The 16004-nt window shown below is 41.4% G+C and overlaps 1 protein-coding gene across 8 annotated transcripts in view; it reads left to right on the top strand.

The window, feature by feature from the left end:
• The window catches only part of pard3bb (par-3 family cell polarity regulator beta b), a 216853-nt gene that overhangs the window by 128276 nt on the left and 72573 nt on the right, over positions 1-16004 (top strand). For all 8 annotated transcript variants that reach the window (XM_030428573.1, XM_030428574.1, XM_030428572.1 and 5 more), the window contains 2 exons: positions 3585-3695; positions 4104-4457. In XM_030428573.1, the coding sequence (XP_030284433.1) occupies positions 3585-3695; positions 4104-4457 (465 nt within the window). The remainder of the gene's footprint in view (positions 1-3584; positions 3696-4103; positions 4458-16004) is intronic.

Here is a 16004-nt window from a genome sequence, read left to right on the forward strand (position 1 = left end):
ATTATCATGGTACATCTTTCTCCTCCCTCGCTCTTCTTTTCCCTTCCATTTGCTTCAAACTGTAGGTAGATCAAACATATTAGAAGTGGTTGCTTGTTTATTGTAATCGGTCTTCTTCATCTTGACGATGAAACCTGATCTCATGGAGAGAACGCCTTCACAAATGATGACAGAGATGTAGGGATGGAGAGAGGGGAGTAAGGAAAGTAGTGCATCCAGTAGGCGTAGAGCACTATGCAATGTATAGATGGATCCAAAACTATATGCAGTATTTTGTCCACTTCTTTTCACAGCAGGTCTTAATGCTCATAACGTGGTTAAAGTCCGTATTTTTGGGGGGTAACCAATGTGTTTTACAATTTTTGGAAATATTAAAATCATTGGTTAAAGTTTCAGGAATTTTACTCTATTTTTCTCATATTTTATTTGATTATGTTCTCAGAGAAGCAAAATGGAGATGTTTTTGAGGCTGAAATGTCTTAATAATTTGTATTTCTTTTCTTTCTTTCTTTTTACGTTGAAGCAAGTAGGACTTTTCCATTGTTTATTTAAATATCCTCTAAAATAACTCTAAAATATATTGCTATGGGGCAGGATTGGTCTCTAAGATCAACACTGAAAAGGTAAAAGCCAAAATTTGGTTTGAGGAACAAAATGTGAGCTATACTACATAAGAAAGAAATGAATACGGTGAGGTGCTGAGGATGAGTTCAGGAGTCTTACAGCCTCAGGAAAGAAGCTGCCCCGTTGCCTGGTGGTACAGCAGAGGATATCTTTGGCATCTTTTGCCAGATGGCAGCAGGGTGGACAGAAGGTTGATGGGGTGGGTGTTGTCTTTTAGTGTCCTCTGGGCTCTGCAGACACCTCACCACTCACCAATATCATTGATGCCGTTAGATGGGTACCAGTGGTGTTCAGGGCGAGGGCTGAGCACACACTCCTAGGGGCGTCAAACATAGAGACTGCCAACCAGAACTGATCGGGATCTGTTTGTGAGGAGGTCCAACATCTGTTTGCAGGGGGTTGTACTCAGTTCCTCATAAATAAATGTGATTAAATAAATGTGATTAAATAAATTTTATGATTAGATTCACTATGATGTGTTTGATTACTACATTTGTCATTACATGTTACAGAGAACTCTTAGAGAGGCATCCAATTTTAAGACAGTCTAATAGAAGCTTGTCTTATCTATCTCATCAATTTATGGGTTTCGTGTGTGGGCTCTTCTCTGTAAGCTTTCTAACTTGACATTGATGACTGTTCGAGGTTGGGCATGAAGACATTTTAAGTTCCAAAAGACACAAATTATAAGAAATTCCTTGCTTTTCCTTCTCCTCATTTCATTTTCTGTGTAAAAGCCATGGCAGGAGAGGAAATGGGAATGACAGCATAGTGGAGAGGATGGGAAGAGAGAGGTTAAGTGCCGTGAGAGGAGTGTTTGATACCAAGGGGGCGACATGACGAGAGAGACGGCGGGATGAAGGGTTGACAGCGAGGTAGGGTACGGATAGAAAGAAACTAAAATGAGGGTAATGAGAGAGAAGGAGGAGAAAAAAGGAGGGTGAGAGAGGAGTAAGTTAGGGGACGAGAGAGAGTGGAATTGAAGGGTAAGTCTCTTTCTCTGTAGGTAGCAGTAATTAGAGCGAGGCTTGTCCCCTGTGAGGCAAATACACACTGTTAATGCGCACACACGGTTATAGCCCTTCGCTGCCCATCGAGCCCCCCTCTGTGGGCGGCGAATGGGCTTCTTTATCCCCCTCCCCAGTCCACATTAAGCATTTCAAAGAGCCGTATTAACTCAGCGCACATGCACTTAAACAACGGCGATGCACAGACACGCAGAGGCGAAGCCTGCAAACAGTCGCAAACAAAATCACGCACTTTAGAATGATGATGTTGGTTTAAATAATGCACAGGCAGGTTTATAGTGATACTTCAAAAACATCAGCAGCAGCAGCAGTGGGTAGAGGAAGTGTAGACAAAAGAATAATACATCAATAAATTCGCCAGATAAATAAAACATAAGGCGTGCTTTAAGGTCACGGTTTGCATGTTGGAGATATTAACTATTTAGCAGGTTTGACTGGCTCAATTAACAATGACCTGCTCACTATATTGCTGCTGGGGTGTAAAGTTTAATGAGTGCTTTTTTTCACTTCCCTTTTTTTTTTTTTGCATCAGCATGTTAGCAGGCCTCTGAATGGCTCCTGATGACTAAATATCAATCAGACCTTCGTTCAGCATAAAAGTTAACTTAATTCCAACTATTCTTTCTTTTCACCAAGAAGAAAAAGAACAGTTTCATTCATTCATTCATTGTAAATTGTTTCACATCATGTAGCTATCAACTGATTTGTCCAAATGGTTTGTTTCTCTCATTTCATTCACAAGCAAAATGCCAGCGAGTTGGCAAAGCTCGAAGCCGTCATTGTTCATTCGAAGTTGAGTCGGGTGTGTGTGACTGTGTGTGCGTGCGCGATACCTCCTCAGGTAATGACTTGTCCGGTGTCCAGTAGTGCTGAGTGTGCCGTTGATGCTGACCACACACAAACCGTATTGACTGGTGTGGTTTGAGTATTGATATGTGGCCACTTAAAACAGGCCTTTAAGTCTATCCTGCGTATGCCGTCTTTTAATTTAGATGAAGCTGTGTAGAGCCCATACTTACAGTGTTAAGCAATAGCGTTGCATACGGTCTCCCTTTGTTCTAATTTATTGAACTATTCTGCTGGTAGTCTGTTTAGTTCATTGTGTAACTGTTGGAGCCTGACCAATACTGGATGTTTTGGGGGCCGATGTCCGTACACAAAAAACCCTCCAGATATCGCTATATCGGCATATTTTATTGTTTACACAGAACATACTATAAACACAAACACTAATTTTTTGCAATGATCCTTCAAATGTGGTTATCAAACACAAACATACAGATCTATGTTCTCTAAAAAACTAAAAAGCTTTACATCAACACATATAGGACAACCAGTGTTTCCCACACATAGACTTTACTTGAGCTATATTTAACTGGTTGACAGTCTGCCCTCGCTCTTGTCCTCACGTCTGCTGTCAACCACACATGCTCTGCAGCCAGACAGCAAGATGCTCTCTGGCATCACATACCTCCTGTAAACGTACTGATTGTAATGTGGCCTCTCCTATTTAATGTATTTCTACTTATGATGTTTTTTTGTACAAACTTGTACGTACTTGTGTTGCTGTATGCTGCATGTTGGTTTTGATCGGAACGCACTCGCGGTTGAAAAATTCCCAGACGATGTGTTTTTTTTTTTGCAACTTTATCAAACGCACTGCTGATGGGGAAAGCAGAAAACATTGCTGGGATAGAGAAAACTCGGTGTGTGTGTGTGTGTATCTGCACTAATGTCCCTGCATACTGTGTGTGCATGATTACAGTCGTGTCATTGTTTGTAAGTGTGTAGTAATTTGAAGTTTATTGCTACTCGGCTTACATTCCTTGAGCACCACATTCTGATGAAAGACGTATTCAATTATATGATGATGTTTTTCTCCCTAACTTTTTATATTGTTTCTGACTTCTGCCTGTGTTGTCTTTTGTCTAGATTCGGGAAGAAAAAAGAGGAGAAAAAGGAGGCAAAAGCAGCTCTGCAGCGACAGAAGTCAGAAATTCTGAGTGATCACGAGCTGGAGAGGATGAAAGATGAGCGAGAAAGGTGAGGAGATTTTTTTTACTTTGTATTCGCTGTCATACAGACTTAGATGTGTATTCAGTGAACGTCTTCCTGTCTTTTCTCATTGAGGAAAATTCCATAACCATCTTTGGATTTGCTCCTTGGATGCAAATGGTTGTTCACTAATTATTCTCATGGAACACATTGAAACCACTTCATTACCATCTCTGCCATTCCTTTCTTTTATTGCATCTCATTCTTTCCGTTCTCTCTATTCTCTCGACTCCATTCTTATCATTCCTGAGCTCTATTGTAATGGGCTGCTTCTATGCGGTTTGTTTTGAGATGTTTCTCTGTGGTAGCCCCTGCTGTAACTCAGTCATCCTTATTCTTCTTACAAAGTCGTCATTGTTGCCATATTTCTAAACTGGCTTTTCATCTGTCTTTTAGAATCGAGGCAGGGCACCCTGAGCTGAGAGACGTTCGGCAGCAAGTTGGCAGTGGTGGCGGCGGGCAGGCATATCCAGATGTCGAGGATGACGACGCAGACCCCAATTATGCCCGAATACAATCGTTCAGGGACAGAAACATGCCTTCAATGCCGCAGTCGCCTCCCTACAGTACAATTCAGCACGCACATGCCCGCACACCTTCCCCCCAAGGCCCTTCTGCCTTTCCAGGACATGCTAACAACCCCACAGCCACACCTGATGATGATCCCCTTGATAGGCTGTATGCCAAGGTCAATAAACCAAGGGGAGCTGGAACTATTTCGCCTCCTGTCCCTGCTCCTCCCAATGACAGGTAAGACCTTCTCAGAATATACTCTTAAGAATCTGAAAGAAGGCTCTGATGTCCTTTGTCTTACATTGAACTGTACCTTATAAAAGATCTTATAAAGTCTGGGTTTTGTCTTTTTGCATCCTGTGGATAAACCTGGACCACCTTCCTGGAGTTACACCCGGGGGGGCCCTCCCAGCTCTCTCCTCTCACATCCCTCTTCTGTTGCAAAGTGCAATATCATATTGCTGATGCTTCATATTTCTCCCTCTCCTTTCCACTCACCTGTCTAAATCAGGTTTATCTGCCACAAGCAAGTTAGTGTGTGGATGTGTGTGTGTGTGTCTGCCTGCTTGTGTTTGTGTTTGTGTTTGTGTTCGAGAGCAAAAGAGAGAAAGAGATGGAGACCGACAGACAAAAAAGGATTGAATTGTTTGTGCTTGCTTTGAGCTTCAGCGTGAGTGCCTGTGTACTCACGTTCCCACTGACATACATATTTTGTGTGTGTGTGTGTGTGTGTGCTTGCGTGCATATGTGTGTGTGTGTGTGTGTTTGTGTATCCCAGCAAAAAGAAAAAAGAAAAGAAATCACCGCAGGGCTCAATGTGTTCCTCTCAGCTCCACAATCCTTACTCCTCACCTTTATTATGTCAGTCACAGCTCACTTGCTTCTGAATATATCTACCAGCACAGATATTCTCACACACATCGACCTTATTCCTCCTGCGTGTCTTCATTCAGCAAACCTGTTTGATGGACAGTTTCAGGCTTCGTAGACTTGTTTTCAGACAGCGTCTTCCTAGTATTGTTTCCTCCATGCATAAACAGTGTCAAGGTGATGATTGGACGCTGGCTTCTAGGGTGAACTTCTTTAAGATATGTATTAACAGCAAATTGCTTAAATCATTCTTCACGGCAAAGAGGGATTTAAAACCTTAGTTTTTAATCTATACTTAGGTCGGAGGTGAGACACAATTTCCTTCACGTAAATATAAGCAAATGCTTCTTAAATTGAGTGTCGAAAATGTTTTATCTATATTGTTATTAGTATGTTGTTGTGAAAGTGTACTTTTAACCCTCAAGTGCAGGTTTCAAAATCAGAATCAGATCTAGGATCTGCACCTAAATGTTCTTACTCAGATACCAGCATGCTTTTCCAAGATCCATGCATTATGACTATGGATCAGTCCCTTTATCCAGATCCAGGACCTGTGCTGTGATGCAACAGTGCCAACGACTGCCACCAGTTGTAGAATATTGTTGCTATAGATTAAAGAGTTGCACAAGAAAATGCAAAATGTTGCAGGGTCCAATATCTGTCTGTTAATGTAACAAATGGGCCAGGTGTTTAGACTTAACTTTGTATGCAGTTTGGATTATGTAAAAATACATAGTCCACTCAGCAATGCATGATTATATGCACAGCTAAATATGTTATCTACAGTACACATAATATTTAATCCCCACGTTTTTATTTTAAGACACTACATAACTAACTCATAATTAAGATGAGTTAATAAGTCCCATGGATACTGCTACTCTAGCTAAATTTAGTTTGGCTTAATTCATCCAGTATTTTTTGCTTTGAGTATAAGAATGTCTTGATTTCAGAGACCCTTGTACTTTATATCCATGGCTACAGCACTCCTGGCAGACGGTGCTGTTCATTTATCATCACTTCCTGAAACCTGATGATGCAGACAGGAGGAAGCCCAGGTAGTGCTTCAAAGTAATCGATGGTACCAAAAAAAGAAGGTAGCGTGTCAGCGTCAATTGTGTGTGCCGACTCGGTGTTACTGCATTTCAAGGGGAGGGAGGCAAGAGCCGTGGTATGCATGTGAGACGGAGATAAACAAAATCAAGAAGGGCTCACACACACACACACAGCAAAACCAAACAGTACAGCTCACAAACACAACGTTGTGTGTGCCTGCAGAGTTAGTATAAGAATAAGATATACAGCCATCTGTTAAAAAAAAGCAAGTCGTGGATATAAAAAAATACAGACAACGAAAGCGGAGCTGCCTCGTCCTTGATAATGTTGGATAATGATGATAATTCGAGGGATATAAAACACCATCGGCTGAAATTAGTCTGCCCTGTCTGACTCGCAGCCTCCCCTGGAAAAACTGTTGTAGCTGTCGAAATTAACCAGTTGGCTCAGTCAGTGGAAATAGTACTAACATTTAATAGGTCCTGATTCACAAGTCAGGATGAGCTGGAATATCTGGTGAAGAATTACTGCTTAAATGCAAATAGTGTTGCATTAAGATGTTTTGTCTTCTTAATGGAAGAATCATTTAAAGAAGTATACATCATATTAAATATTCTGTACTTTGCCTTAATGGGGTTAGGTTATATGTTAATATTGTATCTTCATCTAGATGAGAGACTGTTTATCGTCCCAAACAATATTATTCTTATATCGCTATATGACATAAGTGTTGTCTCTTCCTGGTTTTAAAGGCTGCATTACAGCTTGTATTTATCATTGTATCTATATTACTGATGATTTATTATCAAACATGTAATTTTGTTAATATTGTGTTATATATTTAAGACAAAAATATTGTGATTTTAGATGTTGTCACCCAGTTCTAGCATATATGAAGCTCTTTTGAGATTTCAATACATCAAGATATATATATATATATATATATATATTGTTTATCACAATATCGCCTCAAAGAAACAAGTTTTCATAAAATCGTCTTTGCAGGAGTTTAAACACCACCTCTGTTTGACAAAGGCAGCCGTGTGTGGCAATTTATATAGGTCTTAAAATAGAGTCAATTATATCCCCCAGCACACATTGATGTGCCCGGCTGGCTGTGTGCATTTGTGTCTGTGTTTTTTATCAGCGGTTTGCCTTAAACACCTCTATTATGGAGGGACAGTTATTTAACCACAGCGCACAGCGGTATATCACACTGTCTGCCTCACTGCCAGCCCAACACCTTTAATTCTAAAGGCCAGATCCAGCTCAATTCCTTATGCATGGCAGAGTTTAATGGAGACTCGTTTAGTAAACTCATTACACACACAGGCAGACACCACACATTTGGTGAAGATTATACAAAAAGGCATGAGAGTGTTTTGGAGAAGAAGCACACACACTCTTAAACACAGGCCCAAATAATATACAGTTTCACAAGTGTAACAGAGGTATTTATCTAGTCAGCATCGTTAATACGAGACAACATGAAAAAAAAAAAAAAATGAGGCATCTAATTTTAGAAATGTAACTGAAAAGCACTTTTTAGGAGTCGAAAAGCAATCTCAAGTGTTAGTGCAGGACTAAATTGGACTGGAACAAAGAGCAATTTCCAGATTTAGTCAGCTCAGTGTGGACGTACAGTCATTCTCCTGGTGTCCACCCTCCTGCAGCTCCTCTGCCTCACTTCCATCTCAGTACACAGATGGACAGAGTGGAGGGTCTGAGTGGCTCACATTGGGAAGGAAGTAGCCGGGAACTGGGGTGGGAGGAGAAAAAAAAGGATTCAAGCAAAGGAGCTCTTAGAAGATTTTCAAGTGGTGAGCGGGATTCTTTACCCACCATCTGAATGCACACACACACACGCACATTTTGTGCGCTCACACACTCAGCTGCTTTTGCTAAACTGAGGTAGTTAGGATGTCAAACACACACACAGAGTCCATTTTCTGAAGTGACCACCCAAGCCTCGCATGAGTGCTGCCCTCCGTTTTCTTGAGTGGGTGCCCCCTCCCGCCCTCGCCCAACCACCACCGTCTCACCCTTTCCAAGTGCCCCTCGCAGGTTACCATAACAACCACGACCTCTGGCACTCCACCAATTAGAAAACAATCAGTCTGGAGAGACCGGAGTGGAGTGAGCTTGAGAGAGAGGGAGACGTACTGTAGCGCATGAGTGAAAGATAAGTAGAGAGCGAATAACGTCGAGAATAAAAATGAAAGAAAGAAACGGAAAAAAAAAGAAACAACCAACATTAAAAAAAAATGTAACAAGGAGAAAGCACATCTCCTAATAATCTAAGACATTACAGTGATACTTTTCTCCTGGCATCTTCTTGATAACCACAAGTCCACCAGCTCTACAGAACTTCCATCACAATTAGCATGCAGAAACGTAAACTTTGCAAGTATAAACTTTCACAAGATAATGGAGGACATATACTCTACTCCTTCCATCGGTATGACCAATTTAAGATGAAATAACCACCAATCTGCCAAACTGAGAACATTTACAAACTGTTTCCACTTTTTGAATTAAGACAAACTTCCTGCTCCTCCATAGAGTCGCTCCACTTTGTGTTTGTGTTGGAGTTTGCTCGACTAAAGAGGATAAACATGTTTGAAGTGATTTCTCCGTTGGCTTTCACTTGTCCCACCATCTGCCATCGAGACAAAACTTTAGCTGTGTTTGTGCTGGAAGAGCAGCCGTCCTCTTACTGCTTTATATCTCAGAGACTTTCCCTCTTCATCGCAATCAATCAGATCGGAAGTTTGAGGCAATGAGTTAGATGGAGCGTAGGCTTCTTTTTTTTTACTACTATGGGCAAATGTGCACCATATACTGTACTTTACCTGACATATTTGAGCTGTAGTATGTATAGATTGTCGCTTGTCTTACTTGAGAGAGTACATAAACTGAAACAGCATACACTCACCAAAATGTGTTCTATGAGTCAGATTGATGAAATAGAGACAGAGAACAGAGGAAGCTCGTACAGGAGAGATGAGCTTTTAGCGTTGCTTGGTTGGTCACTGGAGAGGCTCGTATTAATTAATCAGACATTCTCTCAGCTCATTGAGTGCCACACACACACACACACACACACACACACACACACACACACACAGTAATACGTACTGTCTTTGTCTTGTTTGTCTTGCACATTTCTCACACACACGCACACAATGTGGAGGGAGCTTTTAGACGGTGCCAGGTTGGTATGTGCGAGTGCTGTTTTCCACATCACTCTCTTCTTCTAGGTAATTAGTTTTGCCAAGGTGGCGGTTGCGGGTTTGTGTGTCTGTATCTTTTCTAGCTTTGGGTAGTGACACAATTTTCCTACTAATAAGCATTAAAGGAGAAGTTTGTCCTAAAATTAGGATTCAGTCATTATCTACTCACCCCCAGACTCACAGCTTGTCTGGCGTAATCCAGCTCACCAGAAACCCAGAGATCCCGAATGGATTTGAAAAGATGTTGTTTACACGCTTTTATGAGGCAGAAATCTTCACTGTAGCTGCTAAGCTAAACACGTAAACTCTAGCCGTTTTTAAACAGCCTCTCCGCATTATCTCCGGAGCGGTGGTTCGCCAATTCTCCGCCGATGGTGATTCACACAGAGCGAAGCATCTCCGCCTTCACGTGTGTAATTCACACAGAAAGCTGGCGCTGCGGCTCCTAAAGAGGCGTGATGGTACACGTCATGTTGATGACGTCAGTGTTTCCCTAGGTGTTCCCCCTGTTAATCCAAACCCAAGGACAGTTTATAATCATATGGATGCTGTTATAATGTGTAGTGATTGAGATCCTGACCAACCAAACATCCTGGAAAGTGACGGAGTTACGTTTTTCGCGCTAAATTACATAATTATACATAATCACCATCAGCAAACAGGACGCTGTCTGACTCTGTCACTCGCGGGGACGGAGGCTGTTTTCTGGGGGAAAGTTCCCTGAAGTCTCGGTCCGGAGGGCTGACGGTCGCGGTGATTTATTTTCGTCACAAACACTCGGTGAGTTCAAGTTTTTTGCCGGTGACAGACGCTGTTTTTTGAGCAGAAATGTGACGAAGAGTCGGTAGGACAGGCGGGAGGACAGACGCTTCTCCACGCACAGCTGTGGTATTTGTTTTCCTTATGTAAGTTGCCAAAGACAGTTACAGTTACTACATTACTTTTGTTCGGTCCTGTAACGTTGCTTTGTGGGACATTTCTCTGTATTTAGTTGAGTGAAGGACCTGTGCAGTTATCAGACTGTCAGACCGACACGCCCTCGCTCCGCGCCTCCGCATTATCCGTTCACACTGGGACGGCTCACCAATAATGCGGCCCTGATACTACCTCCAAAGGCGGATCAGCGCCGGAGCGAAATTTCCCCCCTCTCCGCATCCAAAACTTTCACACAGAGGCGGGTGCGGAGAATTGGCGCAGGATCCCCGCATGCAATCGGCAGTGTGAAAGAGGCTTCTGTCTAAAGTGGGTGCACGAGCTCGACCACTCACAAACATCTTTCAAAAATCAATTGGGATTAACGTTTTAAAGCAAGTCCACATATACTTCTGTAGTTTGGGAATTCTGCAGCACTGTTTTGGCGTTAAGCTTTACAAGTGTTTTGTGGACTACAAAACTTCACCTTGCTTTCCACTAACATGGGAATAATGGCTGAATTTCCTTTTTTTTATTAACTTATCCTTTACAAAGTCACAATATGCTCTGAAAAATAGTTGTGAAAAGGCTTCTAACACATTTCAGTCAATTCTGCAAAGATCTAATAAAAGCTCTTCTGTCTCTTTGTGACATCTGCACATGCAAGAAAGTGTTTCAATGACAAATTTACGACAAACTAGTGTTACTTGTCTAAACTTTGAAACAGGACTGCAGACAGCATTTTTCCCACAATTGGGAGTGGGGGCTCTACAAAATACTATTACGGGTTCTTTAGAAAGACCAGTTGGAGACCTTGGAGACATCAAATGAAAAGTGCGTCTTTTATGAAAACTCTTTGGAGAGAAATGTAAAAAATTTAAGCTGATTTATAAACTGATAAAAGCAGGTGGATTCGAGGACCATAGCAAATACAAGGGAGAAGTTTGGAGTGTTTTTTCGAACTAAAGGGAGGTAAAATGGAAGGTCAAGTGGGATTAGGGATAAAGAAGGGACGCTTAAGAAAAGGGAGTGGGAAATGGGGTGAAACAGACGAGATGTATGGAAAGGAAAGAGCCTGATTGAGTGTTTGGAGCCGAAGGAACAAATTAGCCGGAGGAAGTGTTGAAGAAAAGGGATGGAAAGAAGGACACGGAGAAGAGAAAGGTGAGGGAGGGAATGGAAAACAGACAAATAAACAGAATGAAAAGAGACGAGGAGAGATTTGGAGAAAATGATGGAGGGTCAGCGCATGTTTAGAGCTAGAAAAAAAAATGAGAGTGAAGAGGACGATTTGGAAGGAGATCTAAATTCTGCGGACTGAAAGGAGACGTGAGTGGACCCAAATAATTGCAGGAATGAGAAAAGTGGATCAACTTGTGAAGTGAAAAGAAGAAAAGAGGCAGGCAGTGAGGGATTCAGGGGGGAAGAGAGGCTAAGTGGATGTTTTGGGATAATTCAACAGATGAGACGGGAAACGAGGCGCTCGGAGTGAGGACATGCAAGGAGAATGAAGGGGGGGGTGGTCAGTGAATGTCCGGGGCTAAAAGGTCAAATTAGACCGAGAATAGGAGATGGGAAAGTAGAAAATATAAAGTAAGGGATGGACTGAACTGAGCTGCTTGGAGTAGAGAATGTGAAGAAGACTGAAAGAGAGGAATGAGAAGAGGTGGTTGGGGGGCAAGTGATGGAGAGCAGATGAAAAAAAAGGGCCAGAGTGTGTGTTTTCCGGACTCAAAGCCTGCGATTCAGCCCGGCTAATAAGAAAAAGCTCTCAAGAGGCACTCGTCCGCTCCATCCCTTCCTCCCCCTGTGCTCTCTTTCCTTCAATATACCCTTTTCTAGGTCTCTCTTCGCCCTGTTGCACTCTCTCCCTCTCATTTATGATTTCCGCCGCTCGTATTTGCACAAGTAGTTCTCAATGAAAAATAAATTCCACGCAAACGACATCCTCCCCGCATTGGAGCACGTCCACAGTAAAAAGGACACATGGGCACATAGACTCGGGCTTTTTAAAGGACACACAAACAGATGAGTGCACTCAAAGTTTCGATACACAAAGAGGGTTATACGCACAGCTTCGTACATCTCTCATGTTGTTTTCCATCTGTTTAGATGTCTGTTGTTGCTGTTCTCAACCTAATACCTTTTTTTCCATTTAATTTCAGCGGTGGTTACCTGTAGCTAAGCAACATGCACGCTCTTATTTTTGCGGTTTGAGTGTGTATATCGTATGTTTCAGACTCTATTTGGTGCATTTGTGTTTTTTATTCGTATGATTCGTGTACAGAACATTGCTCGAATTCTGTGCTTTTGTAGGTGTGGCTCTGCTTTGTCACCATGTGTGAGACGCTTAGCGGATTTTTTTTATGAGATAATTATTTTAGCAGAAATTGAAAACCAAATGTATATATGTTTATAGTATATGTTTGTTTTTGTGTCATATACTCAATGTGAGACTGCATTTCTTATGTAATCACAGTGATTCCAGTTGAAAACATATTCGCATGGCTATAATCAGTCAATCATAATTTTTTTACTCAACCCCGACATGTTTTTCACTGCAATGTGTCCTGGAACTATTATGGAAATGGCAGAGTCATGTCTGGACGTAAGGACGACTCAAGGATGGCTTTGGTGTAGTTGAATAAGATTAAATCTGTGTATAAGACATTTCTTTCCGAGTTCTCTAAGGTGTTACCAATATTGACTAAAGTGAAGTTATCACCACACACTTTAAGAAAAAAATTAACAGGGGAAACCAATATATATATACCAGGCATTGTTTTTCCAGAATATACTCTTCTGTTACCAACATTAGAAAAACTATTACATTTTTTTAAACACCACTCTCTTGTCCTCTCCTCGTGGAGGAGGCTCTTTCTCCTGCAGCTATTCAGTCAAACTATCATTGAATTTTTGTCACTGTTGGACGAGTCACTCAAAGCTCACTCAGAATTGAATGTTTGTCACAAGTTCCGGCTCTTGCAAATGCTCAAAAGTAGGCAAAATGAAACATGAAGTATCCCTATTTTAAGCTGAGCTTCGGTCATTTTTTCTGATAGATGCTTTTGTCACACATGATGTGCTCAAGGACTTTTGGAAATCTGAAAACCTGACAATATTTTTTATTTTTAAAAATATTTTTACATTCATAAAAATATTTTTATGAATGTCGTGACTTTAGCAGTCGTTAATAATAGAACGTGCCTCTCTAACCTGCCAGTGAGTTGTTGGGTTCAGAGAGTTAAGTTAAGATGAAGTTATCATCACACATTTCCAATGAAATAAAAAACTTAAATGAAAATTTGCCACCAAAAAATAGGGAAAGATTATGGTTTTATGGTGCAGGTTGTATGAACGGTTGAGGTTAAGGCTGCTCATTTCCATCTAATAAAACTCCCCTGGTTGAGTCCACATGGCCAGCAAGTATTTTTCAGGCAAACAGGCAAAGCAGATTTGACAGAGTGCATGGGGGAGATGAGGTCATGTGAAGTAAAGGTCAGCTGGAGCGACTTCTCAAACTTCTCCGGAGAGGTTAGAGAGACTCTTAATCAAGCCTGGATCAAGTGTAAAACAGCCTAAGGGTATACTTTACGTTTATTTTGAATAATGAGAAAAGTCACAACATTGTTCTTCGGCTTTGTGCCAAAATTTGACCTCAACCACCTGTTGCTTTTCCGTTCTATGAGAGCCTGAAACTGCAGCTTTCTTATGGAAGTTCTCTTCTTTTTTTTTTCTGTTTAGATAACATCCGATAAATGGCTTTGATACAGCCAACAATCTCTGTTTATCTTTATATATTATCCTTTGTTTTACTCTTTCCTTTCTTTTTTCGTGCCCAGATCTTAGAACTTTTGTCGGTCAGTCAAAAAGATCAGCTTGTATGGATCATTTTAGTATTGGTTTAGGAATGCACTGACAAACAATGTTGTACTGCCAAATGGGGCATGGAAATCTTACAGCCTTTTTATTGATCATTTTAAAGGCAATGACAAACAGCCATCGTTTGTTTGATTGGGACTTGGGAGACAGTGGAGTACTGGAAGCATTAAAAGAGGTATGGAGAAGACTGGGCTGTGTTGCTGGTAGAGATGGTGGAGAGTGAAGACGACAGCTCAAGACACACCTGTGCAGTAATGATGCTGTTAAATCAGCTTCTTGATCTACCACACCTGTCAGGTGGATAGATTATCTTGGCAACAGAGAAGCGCTCATGAACAGGGATTTCACAGAATCTGTTTAAAACGAAATTTGAGAGAAATAAACCTTTTGTGTGCAGCGAAATTGTCTTGGAGATGTTTTGTTTTCAACTTGTGACAAAAGTGAGCAAAAACAAAAGTGTTGCATTTATATTTTTGTTCAGTGTGAATGTAGCGGTGACATCTCATCTGCAAATCTTCACTTTGTTTTGACTGTCACTCTGTGTCACAGTGAGTAAAAGAACATAATCACTCTATAACAAGGCAATTAGTGATGAGATGAAGCAAACTCTGCCATTGTTGTTCTTAAAAGCAAATACAAGATTTTAAACAGAAGTGCGGGAGGTGAATATGAATAAAAACATATGATTTTCTTTTGAAAGATTATGTCTCGATGTAGAAAAGTCAATAATCAAATGAAACCACCACCACCCTCATCCCACCAGTGCATTTGAGCAAAGGTGTGTTTAATGTCTAACGATGTGCATTAGCGTGATATCTGTCCTTCTGGATCAGCACCAAATCGGTTGAAAAGTCATGAATCTTAATATGTGCTTTCATCAGTGCAACCACATGATCAGCTGATGTGTTTTCTAGTTGGACTGTGATAAGGCAACTGGTTGGCTCTCAGGGGCGGGATATGTGTCATACAAACAGTTTTCAAATGCTTTAATGCGGTTGTCTCCCCTTTGAAAAGGACTGCGATTCTAAGCAAGACCGCTTCTTGAGCTTTGTTAAGAATGAAGGTACATTCATCCATCAGTTGTAACTATGGATCACTGTAAACAGTGAGTCACACAATGAGAAAAAACTAATCATGAAATCAAATGTTGATGGATGTTTTTGTAATCGAATCGTAGCCCTCTGAACTTGAATCTAATCAAAATTATAAGGTGTCTCGTTATTCTCACCTCAGGTACATCTGTCTGACATTGCTTTCACCAGTCAGCCACTTAAAACGCTGAATAATAAAATCCAAACCCACGCTGTAGGTAACCACTTTAATCCAGCTTTAGTGAGTTGCCATGCACAGCTATTGTGCTTGGCAGATTTATTAAGAAAATAGGCCTCCTGCCACACACACGGCTGTTAAAGTCAAAAGGGAACGCGGGGCCAGACATCCTGCCTTCATGATTTTCTGCCAGCCAGTTTACCACCTGTAGCACTCCCCCTCTCCCTCTCTGTCTGTCACACACACACACACTCACACACAGAAGGCTTGTCTAAATAATGTTATGCCAGACAAATTTTCAATCTGTACAATACGCACACACACACTGATCGTCATGACGATCCGATGCCAGCCCTCCTCTTACACTCGCAGGCATTTAGACAGCTCGTCTGATTGATGTCATGGCAGTCGATAGAGCGCTAATTACTCCCCGTGCTTCGACGGCGCCGCGTAAGGAGCAGTGTCATATCCTGTCAGCTGCATTTTAAAAACACGTGTCACTTCCTGTTAGCCCGCAGAAGAAAAGAGGGCAACAGAGCAACCTGACAGCACGTACACTCCA

This window comes from Sparus aurata, chromosome 9 (genome assembly GCF_900880675.1).
Source record: "Sparus aurata chromosome 9, fSpaAur1.1, whole genome shotgun sequence".
NCBI classification, from domain to species: Eukaryota; Metazoa; Chordata; class Actinopteri; order Spariformes; family Sparidae; genus Sparus; species Sparus aurata.